Source organism: Battus philenor, unplaced genomic scaffold (assembly GCF_028537555.1).
Source record: "Battus philenor isolate CCGP_79_NKW_IND1 unplaced genomic scaffold, ilBatPhil1.0.hap1 SCAF_27, whole genome shotgun sequence".
In the NCBI taxonomy this organism is placed as follows: Eukaryota; Metazoa; Arthropoda; class Insecta; order Lepidoptera; family Papilionidae; genus Battus; species Battus philenor.
The window spans coordinates 9,067,025-9,089,147 of NW_027181690.1; the positions used below are offsets into that span (position 1 = coordinate 9,067,025).

Consider the following 22,123-nt stretch of genomic DNA (forward strand, 5'->3'; position numbering starts at 1 on the left):
ACAAAAATTACTAAAAAAACCTACATCTTTGATACCTTTGAAACTATAGTCTTTCTTACAGGCTGTACCGTACATTAAATAATCGTAAATCAACTACACATTTTTCCCTTTAAAGGTTCAGAGTCTATTTCCTGTCATCCTGTATACGAGTTTATAGTGAAACTAAATAAAAATATATAAAATATGATATGTAAATATCCAACCCAACTGGTATCGGCTTATTTTGCAATTCTTACATTCCAAATCTACTCAATATTTAATACATCAAAATGGCATTTCGAAACCATAGAAGTGATCTAAGACCCGAACCAAAAACAACAAATTTAATTTTACATTTTCTCTAATTTAATTTCAGTTCAAACTGGACTTTAAGCCCCTATAAATAAGGACAGAGGTCAATTAATAACGTGAAAATTTAAAATGGTCAAAACATGCAAGTCGTAAATCGTTAAGCGATGGGAAAAGGTTGCATTTAGTGGGTCCCTGATTTATGTTCTTTGACAGCCGTGCAGAACGTAATTCGAATCCCATTCAATTTTTAAATTTAGAATGTTATATATACGTCAACATGTTACCATTTATAGAAGCCAATGTTAGTCTCTTTTTTTAGATATTTCGGTCTGAATTTATTATCATAATGTAGTGCGTCGATTTCAATTTTAAAGTAATAAAAATATCGATTCTTTTGCGACTGTTTCTCGATGCGTTTATGTAAATGTATTGTTCGCAAAAACGTTACTTTGAAGTGGTCTACATATTATCTAGATCTTTACTTCTGTCTTATAGGGATTGATAGATACTACGGATATGAGTGAGCAAAGCGCGGAAAGCGTTTAGCCTAAAGTTTCATTACGTAACATAGTTCGAAGGCTTCCTTGGGGACCTAGGCACAGGGCGTTACATACACGATGAGCTCTAAGAAGGTATTAACAGTGTAGTAACGAAATATAAAAGTGTACGAAAGTTCTTTTAAAAAAAGTTCTTGAAATTTTTTTTTAACTAGGAAATAGGTTTTATCTAGAAACGTATTGTAAAAGTTCTCATAGAAATATATATTAATTTATAGATTTACAATTGGTTATATAGATATAATCCAGCGAATTGACAAGTTATGGTGTAGTGGGTAATCCACATAGCTCATAGAAGGAATGGCAGCTGGTGGCTTAAGATTTTGAAATGGTGATCGCGGACCGGGAAACGTAACGTGAGACACCCACTCAAAAGGGGGGCGGGGCGATCTTGTCATCGAAAGGATGCTGTTTGCAAATCTCTGGAGGATATATAACATATGTTCAGCAGTATATGTCTTAGCACGTTTTACTGACAACTATGAATTAACTGTATATATAATATACTTCCTCGGAAAATTGGTTATATTTTTGTGAACATTTAGTATATTTATTTATAAACACATAATAACACGTGTTAATTTTAAAAGATTTTCCATTCAGGTCGCAAGGAGCGTATATGATCCACACTTGAATAAAAAAAGTCATTTAAGACGCGTGTTTTACACTAGTTGGAAAAAGGTATAAATTTTAATATACATTATGCAATAAAGCAATAAATCTAATTTTTAATGAATTGTTTTAACAACCATAAGATCTTAGGTTTGTTCTACCAGGCGAATTACAAGCTCCTACTTGAATATTCCAAATGCATAAAAATAATGCATTTTTCTTATACATTTTAAATATAAACTTGAAAGTTTATTTACAATTATAAAGGCGTATTAACCTTGTTAAAACATGGGAGACATAAATGAGACTTGTCTGGACAACCATCACAAAATTTTACATTTTATTTCCAATGTTGAACTAAACTTTTAACATTATTCTCATAGCAAATTTTGAAGCGTTCTTTAATAAAAATCTGTCAAAGAAGTATCATAATTTTTATTACTTTTGACGTAAAACTGACATATTGTATAATGATAACATTTTAGAATAAAAACATATGTTTAATTAAATAAAAGGTAACACGGTAAGACGATGAAACTTACGACAATGACACCATTAGAATACAAAGTGTTTACACCGCGATAAAGTGATTACGAAAGTGGGCTATGGCGAATCGTGTGCATGAACACGCCAGCTGTGAGATAAGGACATAAACAGACCGAATTTTGGAAGCGGTTAAAACGTTTTCACACGTGCATAAATTTTAACAACTCTCATAAAGTCTGGTACAGTACCCGTCATTTATTTTGAAAGAGTAAGACTCACACAGTTGTGTGATATTTCGGTTTTGTAGAGCGATTGAATCTTCATTACTAACGCCTTTAAAATCTAACTCATAGTATGTAAAATAAGCGTGGATAAACCCCACACTGGAAAATCGACGAAATAGCATATCACTGGATGCAGTGCATATTCCAGTGGGCGTCCATGCACAGATTAGAATAAGAAGAAGTATTGAAAGAGCTTAACAATCCCATCAAAAACGGACACGGCTTTCAGAAATAAAAAGATGAGAAGTATTTATCGCATGGTGCTTTACAAAAACGTATCTAACTAAATATATATCTCTTGTCACCGTTGTGCCAAATCAAATGCGGGGATACTATACTTCTGTGTTCCTAGGCCTTCTCGAGCTGCTAAAGAATATACATTGACGACCCCAGCTCAGGTTCCCTCTCTAGGGTCCATCCGCCACCTCACTACATGGAGTATTCACTAAGCAGCCTTTCAATCTGTATACTAATATTGATAAAATAAAAATATTTAAAAATTATTGGCAATACGCTAAGAAGAGCATTAAGTAGCAATTGGCAGGCCAGATACGCGAGAACAGATGTCTGCCAGAGCCTTGGCGTTCGCGAACCACGGGCCGCTTAGCGCAGCGGAAGATGTTCGCCCACAAGGTGGATAGAACAACCTTGTTAAGTTCGTTGGAAGACGTCAGATGCAAGTTGCAGGGCCAGTCGCCATCCAATAGAAAATCTATGGAAGAAGTGCCAAACACAGAGTACTAATCGGTGTAACATAACTCCTGAAAATGCCCCGTGGAGGGTGAAACACGTGTTGAGTGATTTGACTGTGGCAGTTGTATAATTCGCATTGTTTGCCGCATACGCATTTATCAGCGGGCTAGCGGGCGGTGCACTTTGTTGCACGACTACCACTGCATGTGCGGAAGTAGCTAAATATTGGTCCTTTTCTTACTTAGGATGGACTTCCGCAAGGTAACGCCAGATTCTATTAAATATTAAAGAAGCCTATGTCTATGGACGTTCTATGGATGATATGGTATTGATGATGAAAAAGAGCATTCTATAAATAAATAACAGTGCAAAATTTATAGTCGGAATTCCGCGATAAAAGTTATTATGACGTTAGATCGTTGCTAATCCTTGTAATTTCGTCATCTAGGTTTCCTATAAACACCTACAGGTTGGTTCTAAAATTAATTTTCGTAAATAGGTCACTGCCGTGTATATTTAACGATCGCAACTTGGTTGTATCTAAACAAATTGACACAACATTTCTAAACAATCCATTACTAACAAATTTATTATTCATGTAAAGTCCTTGTGTAATAGTTATTTCCCTTTATAAATTTTGAAACCTGATTCATAACAGTTGTAACCTGTTATACTGCTGTTTATTATAACAGTGCTTATTTGCTATTTAAACAGCTATGTATTAAGGGTACAAGGTTTGACATTTATAGTTGTAATGATATTAATATGAAGGAGGCAAAGGCATAAAAGCGTACAGCCAATTTGTAATGTTATTAAAAATTATAACAGATTACCAGTGAATTATATGAAAATTTAAAATAATAGTCTTTAAACGCGTTATACAGGTGACAAGGTGAAACCACCTGAGCACGTGTTCGTTCCTTATTAACCGCGGGAAAAAGTAAAGCCATATGTGATTAAGATCGTGTATTTATAAATAAATAATACACACAATAGCAGCCACACTCTCCTATAGCGTCCAAATTCAAATCGGCGTTCGAATTTGAATTCGAACACGCTAGTAATTATGCTCTTAATAGTATTGGGACGTAGTGGCCAGTATCACGTTATGACGTGAACGCTACAGATAGCTTACGAAGCCAATTAAAAAAAAAGTGATTTTGCAAAGACGGTTAAGAACGTGTAGGGAAAGATGTTAGGCAACCAATAGCCGCCAACCAAGTAGAGAGTCAACAATTTCAGGCGCCAAGAAAGCAAACCTTCTATTGAGTGACTACCGAAGCCAAGATCCCATCGGGGGTGGTCTTCGGCTTAAAAAAAATAGGAGACATTCATAGCGTATTTACAAGGCAGCATAGAAAAATCAAAATATTTCTAATTCATTTCTAATAAACAGAATTTGTTATTAAAATTCCGTAAAACATTATTGGACTACTGTTTTTAAATTGAAATTGAATATTAAAAATAAATTGAAAGAAGGCATATTATTCAATAAAATAATATTTAAATGACAAGAGTGCTTAGCAATTATGTCGTTTATTATTTCGATTTCATTTAGGCTACATCTGTCAGAAAATGTATATACATAAATTGGTATAATTAAACTATTTTGAGTAAAACTTACAAATTTTATTGTTAATATGTATAAATTTTAGCTGTATTTACCCATAAGAGAAAATTGTAAAAATTATAAAACGCTGTCGTGCCTCGCAGCTGGGAGAAGAAAGATCCGTCAAATAGCGGCAACCCTCTCCCAACTGTCTGCGCTTAGTAAAAGCGAAAAAAAATATTGTAAAAAAACAGTAGGGATACAAATTAGAATTAATAAAAAAAATTAACCTTTTTATAAAAGATGTGCTGTTGTGTGGTTTTACTCCTGCCTGTTCTGCACAACTTTAACCAAAAATATAGAGTCAAAAATAAAATAGATTTAGAAAACAGTAAATGATCATTAAGAGTTCTGTTAAAATTATTTTTTTCTTTATCTTAGTCACTCTATTTATCGCTCACCTAAAGGATCTAAGAATTTCGTGAATTCTCAATTGTGTATCTTCCAATTGCGTGTTAGGTTACGCCTAGCAACCTTTAATCACCAACAAGCAATTTACGTATATTCGTCAACCATCAATAATAATTTTAACTATATATTGTTTACAAAACATACGTCTACTCCGAAATAATTAATTTTCAACAATTACGCGTTCTTACAACGCGACCCCGTCGATTTACACATTTTTTTAAATTGCTCCATTTATTTAGATAACAATTTAATTTATTCAATAAAAGCACTGACTATATATTCTTTAGTTAGTAAATATTTCACCATCTATTATTTCCAGTTGCAAGAAGTCCTTTGTACTTACGCCTACCCCATGTATTTTGAATAATATTATTTGAAAGTCCATATATGTGTTTTCAAGCGACTTTACCAAGGTCATCTGTCCATCTTATGTGGACGTATGCTTCACTTGCTGGGCACCGATCTCCTCTGTTCTAGTCACCATGTGTCCTGTCCAAAAAAAGATATTAAAAAAATTAATAATACGTATTTTAGTATATATTTCAGCGAAGCAAACGTAACAATTAGTGCATTAAATCTTGACGTAACAAATGTTAGCCATGACTAACTGATGGTTTAGTAGGTCGATGGGACGCATCTGCGTTAAATGCGACACTGCACTTGCCAAGAATTCAATCAACAATGCATAATGGGCTTACATGTTTTTATATTTGATATACAAGTCTATGCAAATGATTATTAATTTGTTAATATCCGCGATAACATTCGAAAAGTGGTCATCACATCCACTGTTGGATATAAATATTCCTAATAGGACCGGTTGAAAACTATCTGTATCCAGGGTCACATTACCAGATTACTTTAATAAGGTCGTCTGTCATAATACGCTACGCTTGCAGGTATATGGTCTCCACTTCCGTACCTGAAGCCCACAGCGGCTTTATGTTCCGAGTGATATACTTGCCCTAGTGGGCAGGTAGGCAGTGGTAGTCTACTTCATCTTTCATTTGTCCACGCATCTCAATTCCGATTTGATCTTGTACAAAACTCCCTGGCATATCCCATCTTCTTCGCTAGTAAAGCGACCGTGACAGATTTTTGAATTTGGATTTCACTTAAAGCATAATCAAAAATCACGTAGAACCTATAAGATCTAGTCGATCTATCTTCGTCGTTTCAGCCTATAGACGCCCACTGCAAGGCATAGGTCTTCCATAATGGATATACCACAATCGCCACGCATGGCAGACGGGTTGGCGATCGAAGTGTGGTATTATGGTATGCAGAATACGCTGCTGCCCATCTTCTGGAAACTCGTTAGTGAACTATGGTAATTCTGTATAATTAATGCACAAAGTGTGAATTACGTAAGATTCACGTGAATTGCTGGGCTACCACTGCTACGAAGCTTGTATTTTGTACCAATTTATGTTACTGTTATTGATGTAATATCGTAAATAATAAAACAGAGAAAATAACTATTATTGTACAAAAAAGAAGGAAAAGCCACGAAAAGTTACATAATGTTAATTGGTAAATGAATTGTTAGAATCCAATATCGATTTTTAAAATGTATAGTTGGTTGAATAATGTTTCTACTAAATACGAAATATTAAAATGTTACTTGCTACAGTGACCTTTCCAAAAAAAAAACCTTGTACTAATGGTTGACGTTATCTCGAGCTACAAATTTGTTTTATATCTACGCAATAAATCCTGCAGTACGTTTAATTTTTCTAGGTCTCTCATCATTAGGAAATGACAGAAAAAAAGGTAGCTTGATTAAGACATATTATCTGTGGACTCGCCTATTTTGCAGGACATTTTCTAACGAAATTACAAATTACTCATTATCTAAGACATCTTTCAAAAGCTATTTGGAGAGCCTTTGAAGAAAATCCATAAAAGAATTTCATGAATTACCGTCTTTTACTAAAAAGAATAAGCATGTAGAATGTATTGTTATTTGTCAATAGACAGAAAAAGTTTTTGAATCAAATTGGAATTCAAAATATCTTTATTCAATTGGGTATTTAAATACGCTTTTTATCGTTAATTACTCCAAAATTATATGCCGTAAGCAACCACCGGCTAGTAATGATGATGTGCTAAGAAGAGCCGAAGAAATTCAACAGTTGCTCTTTTTCATTTAAATTTAAAAATGTCTGGATATCAACATCAACCTGGTAAATGATCAACAATCACAGTTCCGAAGATTTAGATCAAATTAAACTCTTGAATCCTGCAACAAGATTGATTTAATAATATTCTTTTAACATTAGATTTAAAATTAAAAAAAGTATATAAGAATAAGTGTTAGAATAAAAAGTATTCCGTCATAGACTGTCAAATTTATTAATGTTAACAATAATTATTTTAAAAGATTAAAAAGCGTACAGGATACGATTTAAAAGAAACAGGACAGTGTGAAGTGTATTTTAAAAATGTACTTTCGATTGGTATTCGTAAAATATAAACGAGTAGATATTACCAATCAATTCAAGGTTAAAATATCGTTAAAATACTAAAATTATCACTATCTCGCTATCCGTTTATTTTTCAATTGAAAATAAACAATGTCCCTTTATAGTCTGTGTACATTATCTTTATATAGTTTTAAAAAAATTAAATTAAATTAAAAGGAACACACAATCGCATTGTGCTGTTTTAGCTCTTATCGAATTTACCAACACTTCTTAGAAACGGGTCGATGTACTCTCGACTAATGCATTAAGTAATAGAAGCGCAAAAATAGACGCATGTAGGCAGAAAATATTTTTGGCGCTAAATTAGAAAAAAAATTACGTCATTCTATTTTATTCAAAATATATATTCTGTAGTCCTCCTTTCGAAATTTAAATTCTTTGCTATTAAACATTTTTGTTTTTAATTATAATTTAGATTCTAATTTAATTGTTTTTATATATTTTAATTTTTATACTAGATAAAATTGTAATACAGTTATGATTATTAAAATCCAAAAGACATGTGAAATTTCGAAGACGACATATGCAGGCTTCTTCCCACCGGTGAACTTCTCAGGGCTTATACGAACTTTTTGCATTCCTTATAGACATCAATGTTAAGAACATATAATAATTGTTAAAGCCTTTACATTTATAACCAATGACTCCATATACCATAGCTTACAAAACAACATTTGATATATGCAAAAACATAAGTTTGATATATTGACGTAGTGTTACATTAAAAAAAGTTGCAAATAACATAGTTTAAACGACTGCAGCTAACCTAGCAATGCTTGGCGTTACATAACAGTTCAATTACATGAAAAATTACTCAGCTAAGTGAGAATAATCGTTAAAAAGACGTTAATATATATTTTAAAAGTATAATGTGCGGAGGTAGGTTACCACCTGAGCACGTTGGCAAGAAGTGATTGGTTAACATATGTTCAAAGAGTATTTACAATTTACACGAAACACGTTACACCATCGATCACATCACTGATGGCGTCCAAATTCAAATCGGCGTTCGAATTAAAATTCGAAAAATGATTTCATTTAAAAATATTGTTGCCGCAGTGGCCAGGAATACGGTGTGTGAATGCTACAGATATGTAGATATTAGAATTATGGTAGCATTAGCAGTTCTATGTATTTATGAAAACTTTTAAATGGACTTCTTATATTTATAATCTCTAATTATTATTGTATAAAGCTTTAAGTTTTATAAAAATAAATGAATCAATAAATGAACCATCAAATATGTGCAAAAATTTGATATTTATTTCAAACCTGAATGTCTCCTCTGTTTATATTTCCTTTATAATCTATGTAACATACGCGATTTACGATCACGCTAATAGCTATAGCTCTAATCGCAGATAAAGCGCTATAGCACACTCGTTTGTTTTCATTGAGATATGAATGACGCTACTGTTGGACTGTCTCACGATTTCTTTATATTTATCCAATTCATTGCTTTTAGCTTTATCTTCAACGGTAATTGACATTAATGTTATTTTTAAAACAGTTTGCATGCTGTGGCCGTTATAACCCAGTTGCAGACCGTTAGACCTTGTTTCGAAATGGGTTTAGATTATTTTTGATTTTAGAACAGGCATATAATAAACAACATCGTTACCTTTGAAAAATATATTCGTTCCAATTTATATTCACGGGTGATTTCAATTTAGCTACACTAACTATAGCACGTGGCATCGTCTGTTTCGTATTAATGAATCGTTTACATATTTGTAATTTGTATCTAATTTTGTCTCTTGATTTTGTATTTGTTAAATTATTTTTTTATACAGAATGATAGCTACTAATATAACTGTTAAAGATTTAAAGAGGAGAAAGTATAGCTCATTTTATGTCAATTGTTTAAAAAATAATAAATAACATAATGATAATATAGTAAATTCGTATGTAAGAAAAGGACCAATATTTTGCCACGTCCGCACATGCAGTGGTAGTCACTTTGTTGCACGATACTGCATTTGCGGAAGTGGCTAAATATTGGTCCTTTTCTTACTTAGGATGGACTTCCGCAAGGTAACGCCTGATTCCATTGAATATTCTTATTATTTCGTATTAAACTAAATAATAATTTATTTTCTGTCGCAGCAGATGTTTTAATGACAGAAATTATTAGCCTGTTTAATTGTAATAAAAAAAACAATGAAACATGTTTTGGAATAATATACAACAATTTCATCAACAATCACTTTTACATCTATTTCCAATAAGCCTGTGTTATGTGATGACTCTGAAATAGTGTAAATTAATTCATTTATTATTTTTCAATGCGACATGCCAGTAACTTTTGATGATACAAAATCTGCAGGGACATAAGGTTATATATTAATTAAATTTAATATGTTATAATTAACAAAGTTGTCTTCCGAGTATCGTTAGATTACCAGTTAATCATAAAAAGCTATATTTACGAGACAAAACAGTTCAGTGGTAGGAGACCTTTACTATTGCATGTGTTCACCGAATATCTGCACTGCCGCCTAAAACTCATACAAACATAATCAGACTATGATAAAAAAATCATATAAAAACCCGTAAATATTAGTAGTATATATTTCTAGATTCTTAAACCTGGAATTCTTGAATTAACTACGCATGTTAATTATGTAAACATCTAACTTGAATTTAGATTTAGATACTTGATATCTAGTAGTCAGGTGGCTGAGATAGCAGACTATCTAAATGCTAATTTTAATTATAATTTAAAATCTACTGGACACCGAACGGAAACGTGTTCTTTGTCATCGATATCTATATTCTGTTATATTTAGAAGCTATGCGCTATTTTTAATATTTTTACTGCTATCATTATTTTAAAAAGTTATTATGTGACTCTAACCATTATATGGTTAATTCTACACGTATAAAAATACAGAGTGATAAGTATTAGGCTTAAAAGCCTAAAGGGGGGTATATATAGCTCATATATCAGCAAAACTTTATTCCTTATCATGTATAAAGTGGTATCTTGGAAATATATTACGATAATTTACTTATTTTATTGAAATACAACAGGTAAATATGCTAGCAGTACCATGTTTCGAGGGACAGATAATAAACGATTAATAATTTTAATATGTAGTCATTCGAATTTTAAAAAAGCTTTTTCTTATTAAATTATTATTTTTGATACCATAGATTATAAAATAGGTTGTACTAAATAATAAGTGACTGCAAATGACCTATACATTTTACTTGTAAAACTCTAACATCTTTAACCAATCATCCTGTATATTATACGCGTAAGATATTAAAAAAATATAAGAGGACGATTTTGTTCAATTCCACACATATATTTTGAATAAAGCATATATAAATTTGACTACTACGTTATATTATATGTTATTAAGTACTTCTTATAGAAAATTTTTACCTTAATATTAAAATTTAATCACTTACTGACCCACTGTTACCGAAATAAATATACCTAACGACCGCACACAATTTAAATGATACTTAAATTATATGCTTTGGATATAAAAGCGAAAGATATGACAGCAAAATCTCTCTGTAACTTGCTTGATTTAGGCCCCTTAAGAGCGAACAGCTCATTTCTGAAATAGGCATCAAAGAGACGTTGACAGAAAATTCTAAAATTTCGTCAGGAAGAGAGTGTAGTCTGGTCTGTAAAGGTAAACGGTTGGACAACAAATGCATTTAATAGCAAGGAGGCCTTCCTAAACCTGCTACGTAGGGCGTCAGCCCCGAGAACAGTGCCCAACCATTCTATACTGTGAATCTACGAAATGCTAAAAAGTTACGTCTTTTTCAGAACGCGAATGCTGGTTTTCTTCGCGCTGGTCTACGTGGCCGCAGCGTACTGGGGACCAGATTTACCGCCAGGACCTTACTGCGGGAGGACCGGAGAATGCTGCAACGACAGAAGAGACTCCTGCTCACATCAGATATTGAGTGAGTTGATATTACCTGTGTTATTAAACAGTTAATAATGCTATTATTATGAATGTATTTAAATAATTAATGATCGAAAAATGTCTCTTGTAAATCGGAATATTTATTTACAAATTAATAAAAAATGTAAATATTAAATCGGTTTTCGTCATAATATTATAAATATAATTAGAGATTTGCGCTACTATTAATATTTGTTTTTTTTTTTATTATTTATTTACACATAAATTTACGCAAAAACAACTAAAAAAAGATACGTAGAGAAATGTCACAAAAAATAATAAAAGAATTGATTAAATAACTATAACTAATTAAGATTATCCAAAGAAAAAAGGAAAAAATTTTTTTAGTTTTCTTTTCATTTGCGAGTTTAGCCCTTTTAACTAAACTCGTGTCGAGTCCATTTTCTAATAGCCCAACGTTGGAACACATTGCTCTAAAGTAATTTTACTCTATCGGGACTAAAAATTATTATACGATTAACACTTCATTTGTCGCAACGTGGCGCCTGTCAGTGTCCAAATGATTTTTTTAAAACGATATATAAATTATTATTGTTTATGATCCTGTGGTCTGTAGTACATTCAGAGCAAGCGATTTTAAACTGTATTTTTAAGGTATAACAAGGGTAAGGTAAACTGTATATTTAAATAAAGGGTAAGGGTTAGGTAAACTGTATATTTAAATTATCTGACCCTTACGCACCCGGGGAGTTTAGACATATATGTCCATAGACAGTTGACAGGTTAAGAAAGGTGGAATTCATAAAGCACGAAAATGCATTAGATTCATTTGAATGGTAACAAAGGTTAATATTCCACAGATACGCTGTGCTACTGCGACCAGTTCTGCAACAGGACGAGAGCTCACGACGACTGCTGCCCAGACTACGAACCAGTGTGTTTGGGCACATCCCCCGGATACCTCTTACAGCCGTGCAAACACAACGGCAAGAGTTACTTACCCGAACAGACCAGGAATGAAGACTGCAATTTATGGTGAGTAACTTTAGTTTCTTTACAGGCAACAACAGACTTTGTACAGCCAATAAAACAGTTAAACAAAAATGAAGTTTGTACGCAAAAAGAAAATTATTCTTTTTACTTTTTTCCTGGAATGTTTAAGTTTCTCTAATTCTCTAACTATAGAGAGTACAGTGCTCTGAAGAGTAGACCCGCGTAGCAAACTTAAAAGGCCTCCTTGCTGCAATGGCATTCTACTTTACCAGCCATATGGGAGCCATAAAAAGACAATAACTTCACCAGCCAGACCCCAGAAATGAGCTAATGTTTGCTCTTTCCAGGTCTTAATCCTTCAGCAGTTTATAGATAGATTTCGCTGTTATACTTCTCGTTCCTATCTTTACCAATATCACGTTGACAGGATCTTGATATTAGTTTCCCAGGAAATAGCATAACTCCGGTTTATAAAACGTTACCGCAAACCCTTTCGAATTTCCGTTGATATATTTTTAAATTCGGGAATTCCCGAATTGGCATACTGATGTGTACATTGAAGGTCTTTTTCCGAAATCGCTAATACTATTCATTCATTAGACATTTATTGATAATATCCGATCATAATACACAAATAAATATCATATGTTCGCCAGTAGATACACAAATAAAAATAGCACAAACATAATTATAGTGCATACAATTAGTCGTAACGAGCGTTGTGTTAGACACTTGTAATCATAAAATGCCGTTACGATATGCGCACGCTTTAAAATATCTAGAAATGATTAATGAGTCCTCACACTAGGGTGACCATGTGATAATACTAAATTACGATACTTTTTGGGCGGGCTCATCGCTCGAAATCACAACGTTGGGATTGAAAGTTTCTCGGGTGGTGATCAATCGCAGGTCGTCCAGAATTAGGTAGGTTACCCCCCACCAGATGGACTGATGACATTGTTAAAGTCGCAAGAAGTAACTAGGTTAGGTTAGGTTAGATCATCATCATGATCTTTGGGGGAGGCTTATATTTTACAGTGATGACAAAAACCTTCTAATGCTGGTTTAGATATTATACTAATAATTAAGTGAAGTTCTCTATCTTTTATTATTTTATTTATCATTATAAACCTAATATCGTTATAATTTTTGACACAAAATATCAGCAGACCATTCAAGTTAAGTTTTTTGCTTACAAATTTGACATTAATAACAAAACATAAATTATAATTATCAAAAATTTTGTCAAATTATGGCAGAGTACAAATAGACAAGTGTCTATTTGCAGTAAGACAGGAAGTATGAGTATATTCAATGTATCAATAGAGCTTCGTCGTTCGATAGATTACTACGTTAATGTATTTTGCAAAACTGTTAGTAGTTTGTTAACTAGTCGCGGTATAAGATAAGAGCAGATCTTGTTTTTACCTGGACCATCCTCATCATAATTTCAGCCGTAGAACATTTCACTGCTTGAGGTCCCCCATACATTACCATTTGGACCATTTGCAAACCGCCTGCATTTAAAGTACGCCATATTATTAGAGGACTTCTTCATAGATTTTTTAATAAGACCGAAATGAGCACTTGCCAGTTTATGGTTTCCATTCCAGAATCTTAAGGTTCCAGCGGGTATCGATTCTGTGTGCCTTTTGGCCTGGCCGCTGCCAATTCAACTTGCCAATCCATTTCACTATGATGGAAAGAAGCAAAAGCTTCATCATCAACATCGTTTCAGTCATCAGATGTCCACTACTGGCTATAAACCTCTACTATAGACTTCCAATAGTATCGGTTAAAAATCCTGCTTCCAGCGTTCTCTTACGCTGCGCTTCACCTGTCCAAACATCTTAAATAAAAATAAGTAAACTTGATTTTAGGTTATATTATTTTATACAATGTAGAATAAAAATTTAAAAAGTTACTTTACCCGAATTTGTAACGTTTCTGCTACCATACAAAGCAGGGGTAAAAAAGGTCCCCAAAAACGGAGGTTATTGAGCTAAAAAAAAAGTAAAAAGTTATTATTTTATGGGACTTTTTTAATTTAACGAGACTTCCCGGTGTTTTGATGGTCACCGTTTCTGACCCATATTAAAAGTGTTTCAGCAGTGGTGTACTAACAGGCGTGGAATGTCAAGGCCGTCTCACCTTAGTTCTGGCATCACTCCTGATCCGCGTCAGATATTAGCACCTTCAATTAAAAACAGCGGAGAAAATTTTTCAACACTTAGTTTGTTTCAAGGATGCTTATATAAGAATCTTACGATGTTTATAACAAGGATTTATCTGGTTTATTTTTGTGAATTATAGAAATTACTGTATATACTTCGATTCAATGACACTGTCTGTATATAGCACACAGTGAAAGTACAATATCAAAAAAAATTTCAATAGTAGATGAGTCTAGGATGCATTCTTAACTATATATACAATAAAATCAAATATTAAGAGAAATTGCAATGAATTGAGATTAAAAGTTAATGAATTAAAATACAGTTTTAATTTGTAAAATCATTTAAATTGGGGATAAAAATTTATATAAAAACCATCGCTTTCGATTGAGATAGATATTATTGTATGCCTTCAAATCCTTAAAAAGATTTTAGGTTTTCGTGTATATGATGAAGAAGAAAATAATGAAGTGTGTTATATGGAGACGAGTGTCAGATAAAGTGTTCATACAAAAAGTTGCGCTTGCAATGTATTGTAATTTTGCATGACTTTTAAATATAAATTTGTCTGTTTCACTAACTTGTAATATCATTAAATTCAAAACAAAATAAGTATAGTCTCTTCTATAACAGATCAGAACAACGCAATTAGAAATATTCACTTTATCACCGTAAAAGATTCAATTAAATGAATCTTCACCTTCATCTAGCATCTTCAGACGACCTCAATAATTTCGTCTGTGCACCATGTGAGTGGACGATGTAAGCTGAACTTACGGGCCTGTGGTCACTATTTCATCAACTTCAGGTTCCATTGACCATCTGTTTTGTTCATTGTCATTACTTTTCTTTGTCTACGGAAAACAAGCAAAAGATATACAAAGCAAAGGATATACTATAATCGCTACGCTTGGCAGGCGGGTTGGCTATCGAAGTATGGTATTAGACGCTTCTGTTCGTCCTCTAAAAACTTGTATATGAGCGATGACAATCCTTTCTAATTTTTTCACAATGTGTGAATTATATAAAATTGCATCTGGGGAATTGAATCCGCGACATAAAAGGTTGTCAAATATCTCCCTTCCGCCTTTTTGTCTTTTGAATTTCGCGGCTATGTACAAAGCGCTACAGAGCTCGTATCTGGCAATACTATACATAATTTGAAAGGTCTTGACATAACCTACAAAACGACGCTATGCATGATTAGTTTGGATATTGCGTTCAACAGTTATAGACGTGTAAACATTGAGTTCACTAACGTCGAAATTCGCGCTATTTTAAAGTTTTCCTTCGTTAAAGGCAAATCCGCTAGAGAAACGTTCCGTGAGATTAATGGTGTTTTGGGGGATGGTACTCTATCACTTCGAACCGCGGAGGAATGGTTTCGACGATTCAGAGCCAGCGAAAACGACACCATGGATAAGCCAGCCGGCGGAAGACCTGTGACGACAAATACCGACCAAATCATGGACTACATCGAGTTAGACCGACATATGGCATCTTGTGACATCGCCCAGGAGATGGGAGTTAGTCACCAAACCATTTTAAACTATCTGCAGAAGGCTGGATACAAAAAAAGCTTGATGTTTGGGTGCCGCATGATTTGACGCAAAAAAACCTTCTGGACCGAATCAATGCCTGCGATATGCTGCTGAAACGGAACGAACTCGACCCATTCTTGAAGCGGATGGTGACTGGCGACGAAAAATGGATCACATACGACAATATCAAGCGAAAACGGTCGTGGTCGAAGGCCGGTGAATCGTCCCAAACAGTGGCCAAGCCGGGATTAACGGCCAGGAAGGTTTTGCTGTGTGTTTGGTGGGATTGGAAGGGAATCATCCACTATGAGCTGCTCCCATATGGCCAGACGCTTAATTCTACCATCTACTGCGAACAACTGGACCGCTTGAAACAGGCGATCGACCAGAAGCGTCCAGAATTGGCCAACAGGAAGGGTGTAGTGTTCCACCAGGACAACGCCAGACCACACACTTCGTTGATGACTCGTCAGAAGCTACGGGAGCTCGGATGGGAGGTTTTATCACATCCACCATATAGCCCGGACATAGCGCCAAGTGATTACCACCTGTTCCTGTCCATGGCGAACGCCCTTGGTGGTGTAAAGTTGAACTCAAAAGAGGTTTGTGAAAAGTGGCTGTCCGAGTTCTTCGCAAATAAGGAGGGGGGCTTCTACGAGGGAGGTATTATGAAGTTGCCGTCTAGATGGAAACAGATTATCGAACAAAACAGCACATATTTGAACTAAATTCGAACACTGTAACACTTTTTATAAAGCATTGAATAAAGAGCAAAAAAGCGGAAGGGAGATATTTGTCAACCAGTTATTATAGCAAGTCTCACTTCTCTACTGCTTTGCTAGTACTGCTCGTTTAATTATATACTATTACTATATTAAATACCTATTTTAGTTCTTTATTATAACATCAGTAAATTCGACTCAGAGTTTATAATACAAGATTAATAGAATCTGCCTGTTCCTACTCGAAATACATATTAAAAAATTATATCATAATATCATGGTCACACTACTTTATTATGAATTAAAATCTTTATTATGATTTTAAAATAAATCACTTGCGTGTTTATTATATTTTAATAATAACGTAATAGCTTAATAATTGATGTATTTGTTATTCGGTGAGCCGTTTTACATTTGTTTACAAAATTTTAAATTTGTTTAAGATTTTAGGTAGCATAATGGCTGTGTACACCTAAAATAAACAAACTAACATGATATTTAAATTTATTTAATATTATATTATATGGAACATATAAATATATACACTGTGATTGGTTATGGGTAAAAGTGTATATAGTTGTCCGAAAAAAGCTTTAAAACCATAACACGTGTTTCCGATCAACCTGTATAAACTGATCACTCTGAAATATGTTACATTAATTTATTTTTTCTATTGGAATGCGACTGGCTAGTAACTTATGGCAGTATGGATTCTGCAGTGATCGAAAGTAAATAATAATAAATTTAAATATGTAGCAATTCAAAATTTAAAATGCTTTTTTTTACCACATGTTAAACTATTTATTATTTTTGAAATCATTGATTTTTCGATAGTGTGGACCTTACAAAATATTATAATATTATATACCTTAAATATATAAATTAGCTTTTACGCCTATAACTTATCATCCTGTATAAGATTCAAAAACAATTATGTTCTACTTTTGTCATGACGTAAAAAAAGTAATAGTTTTTTTTTTATTTTTTTTTGCACTTGTTTCCAGCCATCCAGCCATAATCACTTGTCACTCTATATAAAATATTTTTAAGCGATGTTCAATATTTTTTTAGCAGGAATAGTCCTGATTTCTCTTTTAATATTAATTGAATATTTAATACAGTGACCATGTACGCGAAAATTCGATATGACTAACTAAATACGGCCATCAATCGGACCTTGGAATTTTTTACCTGACAACAAACAACTTCACTCTTATTTATCACCGAAGCCGTCTGAACGCTACATGAATAATGCATTGGCGCATTGTTTACGTATGAATTGACGTAGAATCTTATTTGCGACAATTAGTATGAGAAAATCGTTTTAATGCGTTTGTTTTTTTAAATGGTTTTTTTAAAAAATCATTTCACGGTACACGTGTCATTAAATTCATGTCAGTAGCAGACGCCCAGTGATGGCCTATGGTACAGAAACGTGGAATCCCACTCTGACCTTCATTAGCAAACCTACAATAGCTTAAATAGCCGTTGGAAAAGCTCGGGATTTATCTACGAGATCGTATCAGAAATGAGAAGTTCCGTAGATGGGCGGAAGTGTGCGATATAGCCTAGCATATTTGCATGTTTAAGTGGCAGTAGACATACCACATAGTGATGAAAGGATATCCACTGAAGCCTCAGATTCTGGAGCGGCTCGGCAAGTGCCGATGTTATTAAAAATCAATGGAGAAAGCCTATCACTAATAATATAGCATATAACACTTTCAAATAGTTCAATGTAAGTCTATGAGAGATGCATATGCTAAGCAGTCGACGATATATCACATTAACGTCGTCGGAAGATGCTTCATACAGGCCTGTTCTGACGTGTCTTATTCCAGCAGTAGATATTGATAGTTTATTATTTGTGGCGACCTTCAGCGTTTGTTTTTATATTTTTTTTTTGGTTATTATTTTTTATTGTAAGACATAGCATGCCGTTTTAAGCCTATTGGAAACCTGTGGGGAAAGTCGTTTCCAGTAGAGAACGACCTGAAGCTGAAATAATGATAATGTTTACCTAGTTATGTAAATGACAAGGGGGTACCCAGAGTTTTATTTGTGATAATTTTACTATGCTCAATACAGTTATAGAGTTATATAACAGTAGTATATCACAGACATAGTTCTGCTAAAAATCTATTAGTATCTATTAACTTTGGCCATATTTTCAGAGACGCATTAGATGCAGCCAGCTAAAATAAGGTCATTGAAAAATATAAATTGACGGCAATTGTTCAAAACGAAAGTAAACAACCGCACAACAGGTTCAGGGACGTAACAATTCGTGCGATTACGCGTAATTGTGGACGAATTGAACATCATTTATCTATTACAAGTGGAAACCCAAAACTGTCTGTCGAGTTAGACGGACAAATTGGCGCGATAAGTAACTTGCGAATCGCTTTTAAATCGACGGACATTTTAATTGACAGGTTGCAGATTTTATTGTGGAACCTGCATTTGATTTAGATGGAGTAAAACCGTAGGGCATTCCGTACTGACAGCTTGAAATGCATATACGGAATGATTGGATACAATTAAAAGATAAGGGAGTGAATGACGTTATCATTTCTCACTTTAAAGCTAATAATAATTCTAAATAGATTTTATTCCCATCACCGTATATAAAATGATCACTCTTAAACTTTGTTACAATGTGAGTAGCCAATAACTTCTGACACTACAAAGTTTGCAGAGACAGATAATAAATAGTATTTAATTATAATGTATTATAATATATAGTAATTCGAATTTCGAAAAAGCTTTTTCTTGCTATATTATCATTATCTATTATTTCTGAAACCATTACCATGCCATGACTGCATTTTGGTAGGTGTGCTCCTGAATTACACTAAATAATTCACCCATCTCCTTTCTTCCATCGGACAACATGACACACAGATTCTCGGTATACATATATCTTTAAAATCCTTTCAACCCACATTAAGCGTTTTGATAATTTGATAGTGCGAATAGCTAAGGAGTGGAAGTCTACCGGCGTCATTACTTCCAGGCAATTATAACTTAGGAGTCTTCAAGACATGAGTGATTAGGTTCCTTCTAGGCAAGCATGTACCATCGTAGACCTCGTCATCGCTTATCATCAGATGAGACAGAGTTCAAATGCTTCGCCTATAAAGAATAAAAAAAAATTTTTTGAGAGCCTGTACCTTAAATTAATTGCCACTAAGTAAACTATACGTTCACCCCACTCAACCTATACATCTATTACTGATTTTCCTATAGAGTAGTTAAAACCAATTGTATAAATAAAAGATTAATACTTCCTACACGAATATAATCAGATTTTTGAATAATATCCAAAAAAATATTACAGGACTATCATTTATAAAATATAGAAACGCATATCATAAGTAAATCGACGATAAAGGTATATGATTGAATAACATAATATTTAAAAAACAAGAATTTTTCGCAATTATGTGGCTTGATTATTTTGTTTTTATTTAGGCTTTATCTGCCAGAAAGTATATCTACATAAATAGGCATTGTTAAACTTTTTTTATAGATTCGTTGTCGTTGAGTTTATTTTTGCTTCTCCTTCAGAACAACAAAACCTCACCAAGCATAGTAAAAATATTTTTTTTTAATAAAAGTTGACGATCAATAAGAGTCGTATCAAAAGTTCTAATGTTGAACAAATCAATTTTATCTTTATTATTCCGAAAGTTGTAGTAGACAAAACTTTCATTATTATCATCAATAAATCTTAAAAAAGATTTAGTTTTTCCAAAACCTTAGATTGCAGCATATCATTGAGTAAGGAGTCAACACGTTTTTCTTGTACTAAAAGATATATAAGATATGAATATATATATATTTGCAACTGTACACAAATGAAAGGTTTGTGTTTCAAGGTGTTGTTCAGCATGAATGATACAATAGTTATATTTAGTTGTGACCCAGGTGGGATAATGTATGATGTTCGATCTGCCATCAATCCACTCTCTGGCGGTCGGCCATCGGCTAATGTCATAGTGCTGCACCGTATTCCATCTGGGAATTTATCGACAATCTATTTTATCTGTTTTATGATTATTTTACAGAGTAGTTGTTTTTATTCCTTATTTTAAACAGTGAATTCAAAGGCATCCAGTCTGAACAATCCTTGCATAGACCATTGGTCAGGTAAACAAAAATTGTAAATAAATAAAATTAGTAAATATATGCCGCGGAATAAGATCCAATGTGATTAGGAATGTAGACGACGAAAGAAATGCGACGTGAGAAAGAAGGTCAAAACATGAAGAATGAAAGATTTTTTTATTTTTTTAGTTTCATATTGTTTATCGTACACTTTAGGATACATTTGGATAGTTTCACAATAATATACAAAAAAGTACAAATGGCGGTCTTATCACACGAGGCAATCTCTCGCAGACAACCATAGTATGATAAACGTAGAAATTCTGGTAATGGGTAGTTGACGTGTACAAAACATACATACTTACAAACGAATATAAACATACATAGACAAACATACTTAAACATGCATAGACATACATACATATGTATGTAACATATATATATTTTTGGGAAGAATTTTGTGAAGAATGTGAGGAAAAAAGAGAAAGAATTTGTGAGGAAAAAAGGGAAAAAGAGCTTATAAAAATAAAGAAATATATATATATTTTCATCCGCATTGTAACGTCCTTGTCCCAGACAAAACAGGGGAACGAATACAAAACAAAAAAATAACAATCCTTGCACACCGGTTCCGTGTAAAAGCTGTAAAGTTTTAAATGTATATCTCACTTGCTGTCTATTATTGTATGGATAAATATGTTTATACTCTTACCAAAATACAAGGTTTCAGTGATAAAAGATAACGTAATGATAATATAGCTAAAAAAGCATGTTAAAAATTCTAATTACTACACATTAAATTTAATTATTGTTTACTACCTGACTAGACTTTCCACTGTCAAAATTTATTAGCTTTTCGCATTCCGATAAAAAGTTCATTGATTGAACTTATGTTATAGTGATCACTTTTTACAAGGTGTCTTTCTTTCACTGTCACATGATTTCGTATTAAAGTTTCATGTGTTTGGAATACGATAGATCACGAATAAGCTATATAAAAACTGCTTCATTGTTATTCAAGAGGCCACTGTCATCTAGCTGTTCGTAAATATTTTTGCGTAAATTCTTTAGATTCATTCAGATCCGTATGACCTTTATGTACGTGATGTAAACACTAATTCTAAATGGCTTGGAGGTTATTGCTACTTTAGATTCTGTTTGACATGTTTTTTTATTGTTAAAACTGTAGTTAAAAGAGTTTATTCAACTTGAAATCATTCTTGTCGTATTACTAAGTATATAAATATATACATATACA

General features: G+C 33.2%; 1 protein-coding gene across 1 annotated transcript in view; it reads left to right on the top strand.

Moving 5' to 3' along the window:
• Swim (Secreted Wg-interacting molecule) overlaps positions 1-22,123 on the top strand; it is a 91,343-nt gene that overhangs the window by 26,881 nt on the left and 42,339 nt on the right. Inside the window, exons 2-3 of the mRNA XM_068768855.1 lie at positions 11,220-11,359; positions 12,183-12,357. Of these exons, the coding sequence (XP_068624956.1) occupies positions 11,220-11,359; positions 12,183-12,357 (315 nt within the window). The remainder of the gene's footprint in view (positions 1-11,219; positions 11,360-12,182; positions 12,358-22,123) is intronic.